Genomic DNA, 11,435 nt, shown 5'->3' with positions numbered 1-11,435 from the left:
TACAAGTTCTAAGTTGGTGGTTGTGACCACTGTTTATTACTGGTTCACAGTTGAAAGTTCTCAAGAAATAAACTTAAAGGGTCGCGACTCGCGAGAGTGCGCAATTAAGTCGTAACAGCCAAGTAGATTGCATTTACTTTGTGCTGTGATTTATCAAATAACCATAGGGTATATAACCCTAACAATAAAATCAAATTTAGAGCAACGTACATAAATGCTAGGGATGTGCCACGAGGAAGATTATTCTGGTTCGTGCCAACCCGAATATCATGAAGGTTGACATGAACGAATCCCGAATCTATTCGTATTAGAACCAAACAATAAAATTTCATCCAAAACTTGTCAAGTCTTGCTTGTAACATGATGTAATCGATAAACAAATCGCTTTCTTTCGAAAAATAGTGTTTAAAAAACGATTGAAAAAGCAAAATCGTTAGGAAAACGACCTTCATTATAAGTACTGCTGACTCTAGTTCAGCTTTGTCGGGAAACTAGATCATCATTTTTTACGAAAGTCAGTAAATTTATAAGTAATATTGTATTAGGATTCGCCATTGTTGGTATTCGTGTTCGCCCGAATATTCCATAAAGGCGATATTCGGCGAATCTATTCGGGTTTGGGTTCGTATCGGCCCATCCCTAATTAATACTGAACGAGTCAGGAACGTATTTAATTTGTTGACATGTATTCGTCATATGTTAATGGTTGTGCGAACGTTTGCTCATAAATCGGTAGTTTTCTATCCTTATTATTTCAAAATTATAAACATGTCCTGTGAAAAAAAACAGCACAAAACATTATACCAGAAACTTTATTCAAGTTGCAACTTTCAATGTGGACATGTTTTTATGATCAAAATACTGTACAGGCTTAATGAAATGATGCACAAAAACACTTTCTTTTGCAAACTAAATTCATCCAGGTAAAACATGGAAGCCAGTTTAAAAATAAGTTATACTAAAACCCACGATAAACAAATGTGTTCTCAAGTAAATTAAAAAAACGATGGGAATTTTTATAAACTGAAGATTGTTTTTTCAGTTTCACACAAACCTGCATAAACGAAAGTGACGCCAACTACAAAAAAGCAAAAGGTCAGCTTGGTGCATTCAAACACAATAACTGATTACAATTTATATATTTCACAGGTCTTGAATTTCATTTCAGTTTGACTGGCTAACATGCACGAAAGCTAATAGTCATCACCACGACTTACAACCTCTTTGCAATCCGGCCTGAGAATAATTGTGTGCTCAAATTGGGCAGTGTAACAGCCTCTGATATCACATAATGGAGGGTAAGCATCAACCACACCAGAATCGCACAAATTCTTCAGTGCCATCAGGTATTTGGTTTCACCAAGACGGTCAATCCACCGACGACAAAATGCCAACGTACCAAAGTTTTCTGTGATTAAATGAAGTAGGCGTTTTGCTCTTGGCAACCTGAAAAGTGTTAAAAAAGTTTAACTGGTAAATTGTACCATTAAAAATTGACAAAAAACCTATTATACTGTTACCTTAAATTGACATGTGAGTTGGCTAAATCAAAGTTCTTCATATAATGGGAACAATCCATATCATCATGAACAATTCCCTTTCCAGTACTTCCAAAGGTTTCAATTGCAAAAACTTCTCCTTCCTACACAGCAAACAATCATAATTTTGATGACATTGACTTCACATACTAGCAGAACACAAACCCTTCAAAAATATGAGCCATCAGAGATAAAATAAAATGTTAAACGTCATGAGCAGCATACCTCCATTCTTGTTTGATCTCCTCCTTTCACAATGGGCACAGTTTTTCCAGCATGTATCCTGTACTGGCCAATAGAGTGGCCACTAAGATTCCTAATAGCACGTACTAAAATGAAAATTATCACTAATCAGCTTGTGTTGTCCAAAGGCAGTAAAAAACATGCTTAAAAGTACACACCGCTTTTTAACACGCAACATAGAAACATTTTGATACTAGTATGTTCAGATTTAACCCACAGAAAGCTGACCAGCTTAGAATATCTACAATTGCATTACATTGATGAATGACATTCCATAACTAAGTTACAACAAATTGTGTCTGCCCACCCTGGTATGTCTTGCCATCGATTTCAACCTCATAAGACTCCATCGTCTCTTGAATAATCTCTCCAATATCACACAAACGAACATCAATACCTGTAAAACAACAAAATGAGACAGAAATTATATACCATCATTTTTCTGCCTTGTTTGATTTGTGTCTTTGTTTGAGTTTGTCAAGGTGGAAATTGAGACACAAAACAGTAATATGGTTGAAATGTTATTTGCAGTTATCCAAAGTTATTAAAAAAATTTCACAAATTTCAAACCGGCAGTTTTTATTCCTGTGTTTGTTGCATCTCTGACTGCTTCCAACAGGCGATCGTATTTAGGATTAAAACTAACTGTGAAGGCAGAGTCAATAATTCTTCCTGAAAAGAAATGAAACAACCTCAATCTAATTAATTAGCAGTAACCAATCATATATACCTTTATCAAAGTAAGACTCGAGTAGATTCACACTGAAGTGTGAGCGACCAACACAAACCTCTGAAAGTACTGGATAACTCAAATGGTCGCACTTTGTATAACTAAAGCAGTGACTCTTAAACTGGTAGGTGCGTCTCCCTGAGGTTGATGAGGAGTGAGCAAGAAATGACAAACTCTCTATGATTTATGACTAAACATGCTGTCACAACTACGCCGGACAGTCATTTGCTGTCGGTTGCCAAATATTTAGTTTCCACAAAGCAGCTACATCCTTTTCATTCATAAAAAATTATGTACAAATTAATCTCTGTTCTGTTTAATGTTTTGCAATAGGATTGGGCACAAGTTTTTTTGGCGTTGTCAATGTCAATGTCAATTGCTCATCTCAAAACGTTTAAGAACCGCTGTTCTAAAGCAGAGTGCTTATACCAACAAAGAGGTAAGTATTACCATTAATGTGCGTTCCAAAATCAATTTTGCAAACATCATCATATTGTAGAACAGTTTTGTCTCCAGCATTTGGTGTGTAATGAGCGGCACAGTTATTCAAAGAACACCCTTATTACACAGAAAAAAGAATTAGTCTAGATTTTTTTACTTTGCTAGGCTTTTGTTGTATGTATTCACTATTGTACAGCTATGGCGTGATAGTTAACTTATTTAAATACAATTAGGTAATATTCAGCTGGTTGTTCAGTTACTATGTGAGCTATGTTTTGAAGGTAGAATAATAAACATTATAATAATTATAAATTATACAAATCAGTTAATAAAAAACAAAGCAATAAAACCTGTGGGGAATGCCAGTCCTGCTTCAAGTTTGTTTTCATTTATTAAGCTCCTTGATGCTTGTTCCAGTCGTTCGCTGCAAGTTGAAAGAACTATTTAACTTCACAGGCACCACGACTATTCAACTTCACTTTTTTGTCAACAAGAATTAAATACTGTACAACTCACCATATGTCAATCATGGTCAAGCCTGGTTTTATATAACCTTGAACGTATTTACGAACTTGACGATGAGCCTCTGCAGCTTGTCGAAAGTCATTCCACGTTTCCTCATAGCTTGTATTTAAAGCTTTTTTCTCTTCAGATGTCATCCTCCACACTGCACTTCGACTGTAAAATTAGTTTTAAAATTGAGCAAAATATGATCTGATCTAAGCTAAAATGTCCAAATACGTTTTCCTGGTTTAAAAAGAAAACGCTCACGGAGACAAGCAAACTGCCTATGACTCAAACAATACCACAATGCCGGCAATAAAACTATAACATGGCACATAGTTTAGTATATACCCATCTTTATCTGGGGGATATTCCACTTCTTGACCATGTGGATACACATGGTTAGCAAACAACTCGGACATTGGAATCGTAGGTGGATCGGTTTGCTGTTTTACACCTTTCTTCTTTTTCTTCTTCTTCTTCTTGACTGCAGTAGTTGTTGCTTCACCTTCAGCCTCACCTTCAAAACGTATCGAACACAGATAAGTCTATGTATGTTTGATAATTAATGTTAAAATGCTTTTCTAAAAAGTTATTTTATGTGCCAATTTCCACAGTTTTCCACCAAAACTTATTAAGAATTACGTGAGCTATCTAATAAATTAAAGCTAATTGTTAAAATTTGTTTTTGTTAGTTTAGTACATGTTAGTGGTACAGTATTTCGAAATTAAACCAATATAGTGCATCATGTGCCAGGTGAACATACATCAGGGCATGTCACAAAAAATTTCCACAATAAATTAAAGTGAGTAAATGTAGTACATTTGACTCATCTATCATACTATTCATAATTTATAGCAAATACCTTCCGCAGCTTCCACCTCTCCATTTACAGTCTCAGCATCATTCGTACCAGCTTCCACATTTTCACTGGCTTCATTACTATTTGCAGAATCTTCAAACACAAGAACAGATTATGTTTAAAAGGAAACCTCAGTTGAAACAATAAACAGCAGTTAAAGGAAACATTAACTCATGAATACAAAGGCACCTGCTGCAGGGTGAAAGGGGGATTGGGGCAACGCTGCTCCAGAAAGTTTAGTTAGCATCAATAAGCTTTTATAATCATTAACAACATATCAATCTTGGAAAATAAGATTGATTTTATGTAGCCCAATTCCTAACTAAAAGTTGGGATTTTTCAAGTATCGCGTAAGGTAATTCAAACTCCAAAGTATATCTTTATGCAGTTGGAAACGAACATGCCAATTATGATGTCATAATTGGCCATTTGAGACATACTAACACAAGTACAAGCATGTACCTGGGCTAAATGAAGACAGCTGAAACATACTGTAAGATGAGCTTTTATGTAAATTAAGCGTGGTGTGGTGTACAAATTACCAGCTTTAAGTCACAAATATTTTGCAACTGACATAGACAGAATTAATTTGAACTTGGTCACTTGAAGTTGAAACTTAATTCAAGAAACTTTTTGCCACTAGCCATATCGTTTCAGAAGTAGATGCCTTGACTCATATCTCTTAAGCTTTAAGAGTTTAACAATCACTAGTGGATGCATTTCTGTGCATACAGTCATGTCATTTAACACTTACACATTTTACATAACTTTGTGCAAGTTTACTACTTGTCCAGCAAAAATTCTAGTCCACACGAGTGGTGCATCTCAAACCTGGTTTCTTCTTCTTTTTCTTTTTTTTCTTCTTTTTCTTTGCTTCCTGCTCTACGTTTTCAACTGCCTCTTCAACAGGTTTCAAATCAATTTCTTCAGCATTTTCTTTAACTGGTTCAACAATTTCAACAGCAGACATAACCCAACTTTTTAGTGATAAAAGATATTGTATACATTCATTCGTCTAAACATAACTACAGTATTATTCCTCGGACAAACAGTAATGCAAAATTACCTCAATGCCAGAAAAAAAAATTCACACAAGCTGGTATTTTCAACAAAAACATAAACTGAAAGAAACAAGAATTTACAATTTGTGTAGAATTTACAACTGTTTATTATGAGATTACCCCACTCAGTGATGCCTCCTCACCACACCACACAAGCATCTGTTTGGGAGCTAATTCAGACATTGCACACTGTTCAATTATTTGTTTGCACTGATAATTTAAAAAATTTGTTCACTGTTGCCACTAAACAAGGTCGACAACTACCTAGCATGAGAGCTATACATCATTACTCAGTATACATCTGTTAAGTTTCTTACCTGGATCTATTAATTGTAATACAGACATTGACATTGCAATCGCCACGATACGACACCTCCACAACATCCACTAGGGTTTGCTTAATGCAGTCAGAAAATATGATTTCATAAAATGACGCACACCTCGGAATTAGCAATGGCCAAGTACATATGCTAACCAGAGGTGGGCAGTCGGTATTTCGAAAGTACCGTCAGTAACGGCATCAGTACTTATATCAAAAAGTGTACTAATGGCTCCAGCATTCGGTACTATTTCAAAAAACTAGTTTGTTACTTTGCCAGTGCCGGTATTTTTTGTACAGGGGTCAGTCAAAAAAGATATGAACTCATATGAGTTTATTAGATATTTGTAGATTAAAAAAAAAACGCTAAATTTGATATTAAGGTTTAACTAAAATGAAGTTTTGAGAAATATACTTCTCAAAAGTGAGAAGTAATCACTTTAAAAAGTATCGCGGTACACTAATTCAGCATTATAGCACTGTAGTATCGCGGTCAATGATGCCATATCATTTGATTAAAACAATCAAGCAAATCTAAAAAAAAACAAGACCAAAATAAGCAAATTAAACAAAAGTACGCCTATCAATCAAGAGAAAACGTACAAAAATACAAGGAAAAACATCGCAATAAAGCAAGTTATGAAGTTGAATTGAACTGTAAAATAATGTATACAAAACGTTATCATTTATTCAGGTGTACATATAGGCCCAAAAAAAGCATTTTGTTCTTTCACATCTTCAGTGCCCTGGTACATGTTTTCATTAATCCGCAGCAACATGCGCCTGGTAGGGTAGTCTGTGAGCAGATCTCTTTTTCTGTCTCATGCCATACAGCTAGTGGCGCAACCAGAAATAATCAAAGGGGGTTGGTAACAAAATAAGAGATAATACTGTTTTTATTGTGGTATAATTCAAATATTTTGGGGGCAAATTTTCACCCAAAGCTATTGCTATGACTTCTACATGAGTGCAAACATAATTAAAACTGCAGTGCTCTATTGCTCAGGTCTGCTAATGTGCGCCTTTGTGTCATATGCGTAAATGCAAGCACACATCTCGTTTCTTATCAGAAATTCATTTCGAATCACAATTATTTTATAACTATTAGATATTGCGTTGTTTTAGCGTAAAAAAAATCGTTACAAAATTTTATCAGCATTAGCTGAAACAGTTATGGTGCTCAGAGCATTGGCGCCAGCTTAGGAAATAATTCGGGTATCATGACGTCATGTTATGTCTTCACGTTCCATCATAAAGTCACGTAAGTAACTTAACCTCATGCTCAAAGCAGAGCATGTCAAGATTTGCGGATCAGTAATTGCAAAAATGACTCTCAATGTTACCTTCAAACGACGTAAAACCGTAATCGTAACATTGTTACCGATTGCTTAGATTCGATAAACGAAATGTGTAAATGCTTCTTCATACAAAACTTAGAGAATTTCGAATATGCGTAAGTCGTAATTTTTTTTTGTTTGGAAAATTAGCACAACAATATTTTTCGAATATGACCATCCAGTCCATAGTTGACGACTAAAACTGCTTGACGCAATTGATGAAAGTGACTATTTCTCCATATGTAGGTCACGCAGCCTGTTGTTAGGATAGGCGCAATTGGTTAGAAGAATGGTTATGCAAAAAATCGATTTAAGCAATTTAGATTTTAACTGAAATTAGATTTATATTACAAGGAAGATCTAGATTAGGTTTAGGTTGCTATGTTATAACATTTAAGTTAGGTTAACAAGAAACCACTAAATAGCTTTAAACAAAGATTTATTCCGATGAAATAGTGGCAGCCATAATTGAAATATTTTCATGCGGACATCAAACACAGCAATGGTAAATGATCCTATCTACGAGAACAGATCGAGTGAACACACGCCAAGCAAAATAAGCTTAATTATCGTTTTCATAAAATTAAATTGTTTCACTCAATCCCCATAAATACAGCTTTGAACGAAATAGGCCTAATACCTTTTATTACTTTAAAACTCCAATACTTTTTAAAATGAAAAGAAATAAAAGATAGATACGAAATAGGATGCAAACTGTAAGCATCAGCATTTAATTTGGAGAGTGCCTATTTTACTGTATTCAGTTCACACAGTCTGTTGTCATAGATAGGCAGGTAGGTTAAGAGAATGGGTATGCAAAGAGCCGATTTAAGCTATTTAGAGTTTAATTAAAGTTAGATTTAGGAGTCTAGTAGGCTATAAAAATAAACAACCAGATAACGTCACAATTAGAGTAGCTGGGGTCTACCATACAAAGGCATCCTGTATTTGTGCACTTGCATAGTGTATATACTTGACCCAGGTTTAGTTTAACAAGGTAGATTTAGGGTTGGTTTTGGTTACTATGTTGTGGCATTTATGCTAGGGTAACATTTATAGCTTTAAACGTACGAATTTTTTCCGGTGAAATAGGCTAGTGGCAGACAAATAAAAAACGTATGCGTCTATCGAAATTTGCACCAAGGGTACGCCTATAGTTCGGTGACCGGGTTTGAGCAACGTGTAGCCGAATCATTGCCGAGTTTAAGTCGTGTAACAACCTTCCTCAGTGCGAGGACAAAAATTATCATTTGATACCAACACCACCACCACCACCACCAAATCAACTGCAGACGAACAGGTAACAAGCAAGGGTAACTATCAGTCCGCATGCTCAGTGCAAGAGATGAGAAACATCAACATCACGTTTCACTTCACAACAGAATTTTTGTACAGCCATAGTTTCGTGGTTGGATGATGGAAGACAAGATATATAATGTCACGAGGTCGCATGTTACTTAACAATTTTAATTTTAATTTATATAAGGAGCCTGGGGTAACATGCCCTAAAAAATAAACGGATGTTGGAGACTCATGTGGCAGAGCGGTAAGAAAGCCATCGTTGTAACATTTTTTTCTTCCGTTGTGACATAATATCCGACACATGACTTAGCAGAATGATTTGTTAATAAATCCTTGGCGAATGCCAGATCCAGAGAATTTGTAACCTGGGGCCTCATACCCTACTATGCTCTTCTCCTTTTCTTACGAACACGAAGTTTCGTTATTGTCATTGTGCTATAGGCAGGGTTGCCATACCGTCCTTATTTCTAAGATTTGTCCTTATTTTGAAGGTCCGTGTCTTAGAAAATAATTTTGTCCTTTTTTCTCAGAAATGTCTTTATTTTAACTTGCGTCCTTGTTTTCGTCTTATTTTTAGGGCAGAGGGTTCGTATTTTGCGCATTTTGTACTAAAGAGATACAAAAATTGAGAACATGCAAATAGTATCTCGTTTTTTCATTTTTGAAACATTTCTTGCCTTCTCCTGTTGTGCACTGCTTAAGCTAGTATTCTTCTTTTGCTTCCTGTTCGTCCTTATTTTTGAGTCCAGACCGATGGCAACCCTGGCTATAGGCCTACTGTGGTCTTCGGTACAAATGAAATTTACAAAGATTCGTATGGATGTCTTATATTTGTCTAAATATTTGAGAATTTTCCGAAAATGTTCTTCAATTCGCCCAAATCTGCGTAAAAATTTACAAGCGCTTAAAACCAATCGTGGTTAAAGTTTTGCCATAAGTGCTTAGGCACCCAAACCCGATCATATTAGACGAAAAGCTTGAGTGGTTGAGAAAACGTATCAAAAATTGAGTTTCTGAATTTTATTTTTCAATTATAAAAGAATCGAAGAAACGTGAGGGTTTTAGCAGATATTGTTCAACTATAACTTTACGAGAAAATATACTTCTTCGGATAACCATCTTTGGGACATTTTATATTTTTAACGTAGCCTATAATTCTATAGCGCAACGAAAACATTACGCTATATATATATATGCTGTTGAGCTGTTCCTGAACCTGATATCATTTTATTGGCAAATTACATGTGGTGAAGCACAAGCATAACTTAACGCGGAGAGACGTCTCAAAGGAGCGTCTGTAAGCCTCTTTGTCTGAAAGATGATTGACTCCAAATGCGTACAAGGAATAAAGAGAAAAAACAATGGTTCTTTGGGTAAATAATCGTGGTGTCCTGCCGTTATCTAGCGGACAGGGTGGTGAATGCTACAATTCTTCTAGCCTGTATGTTACTATAGGCTAATCTTGTCAAACCATGGAGTTACTGACTTATAACTAGTGCCTAGTCGCCCTAGTAGAATAGGGCACTGCAATCAAGGCGTTTAATATTGTGCATCGAAACTAACCATTATCATATGTAAACTTTGAAAGCACCACGAATACCAACAAATCTGTGGGCTACAGCCTACTTTTGCCACAAATGCGAGCATACAATAAGGTAGGAATGGTTTTTGTTTAAGATCGTTTCAATAAAAAAAATTCCTTTGAATAGTATGGCAGAACTTACGCTAGAGAAGATTTTGTCATTAAAAACATTACAAACAAAATGTTTGTAACTCGTGGAAAGAATTGATATAAAACTTGCCGAACAAAACTATACGCACGAACTGCTTACAAATAAATAATAGCCTATATATTCGTGTTCTTTGTACGAACAGCATAGTAGTCTATATTAGCTATGTGGCTCCTGAATATACGCGGAAAGTTGTTAGTATAGTTGTTCTAGGCCAGCGTGGTCCAACTGCAGGCCCGCGGGCCAAAGTTGGCCCGCGAGCACCAATTTTTTGGCCCGCGAACTGATAGTCAGCTTTGATAGTCGCTATTGTCGAGGAAGAACCTCGACCGCAGATGTCACATTGATCAGCATTTAATAGCTAAATTTTGAACTATTCTAATTTCAGTTTTAATGAAACAAGAGAACTTTTTTCGGTTCTAATTTCAGTTCTAATATCAATGTCACATTGTTCTTCAGTTGTAATTTCACATTTCTTCAGTTCTAATTTAAAAACATTGGCCCGCAAGAAAAAAAAATTTTCTGATTTTGGCCCGCGATGTAAAGAAGTTGGACCACGCTGTTCTAGGCTAAAGTAGACATTTATTGGGAATATAGGCTAGGCTAGTTTTCTCGAGTAAGGATGCGATAAGTTTACTTGGTTAAGCCTTATTTTTCCAAAGCTTCATGAAATTGATTTAAACCTAGATATACATCAGTTAGATAGCCGTAGGCTACGATTTGTCGACAAATGTTACCGCAGTTAACATGTTATGACGTGGTAAAATAACAATTCCTGTACAAACAAGTATTGTGATTTTAATCTAATTTAATTGCTGTTTTTGTATCCATCGCAATGAAACTTCAAATCACGCCCGCACACCGCCAGACTGAAAATTTTAGAATTAATATACGCAGTTAATGGAATAACATTTAAATTTTTTAAACCAGACTAAATCTGTGAAAAGTTTATTTGTTTGCTTAAAGTATGCAAATGCGCATCGTGTTTAAAATTAAGCAGAAAATATAAAGTGGTTATGTCCGAAAATATACACTGAGTTCAGAGACGTAGCCAGGCTAAACCCGGGCACAGCCATAGGAGATGCAAAATGAGGTCAAAAATTTGTATAACATTTATACGAAATGGCAAATGTGGTGGTGGCAATGAAGTAGGATTCTCTGATATACAGTGGAATCTAGGTTAACGACCACCCCGTTTTACGACCACTTTAACGCGCCAAGTAATATCCTCCATTGCCAAGTAAAACAGCCTGTTTCACCAACGCGACCACACCGGGATCCAAACCCGCTTCCGCAACAAAGTTGGCATAACACAATTGATTGAACTCCGCCTAACACGACCAATTGTTAAATCATATTCATAACTA

At 35.8% G+C, this 11,435-nt stretch overlaps 1 protein-coding gene across 1 annotated transcript; it reads right to left on the bottom strand.

The window, feature by feature from the left end:
- Positions 1–796: 796 nt before the first annotated feature.
- LOC143459954 (methionine aminopeptidase 2-like) lies at positions 797–5,354 on the bottom strand. Its single transcript, XM_076957274.1, has 11 exons — positions 5,151–5,354; positions 4,323–4,412; positions 3,808–3,976; positions 3,469–3,630; positions 3,303–3,376; positions 2,962–3,069; positions 2,352–2,453; positions 2,089–2,178; positions 1,764–1,867; positions 1,521–1,642; positions 797–1,446 (listed from the first exon to the last, which is right to left on the bottom strand). The coding sequence occupies exons 1-11, from the start codon at positions 5,287–5,289 to the stop codon at positions 1,194–1,196; spliced, it is 1,413 nt and encodes a 470-aa protein (XP_076813389.1). The 5' UTR covers positions 5,290–5,354; the 3' UTR covers positions 797–1,193.
- Positions 5,355–11,435: the final 6,081 nt, after the last annotated feature.

This window comes from Clavelina lepadiformis, chromosome 5 (genome assembly GCF_947623445.1).
Source record: "Clavelina lepadiformis chromosome 5, kaClaLepa1.1, whole genome shotgun sequence".
NCBI lineage: Eukaryota > Metazoa > Chordata > Ascidiacea > Aplousobranchia > Clavelinidae > Clavelina > Clavelina lepadiformis.
Note: the sequence above shows the minus strand (reverse complement) of the source record. Positions and strands in the feature narration are given on the sequence as shown.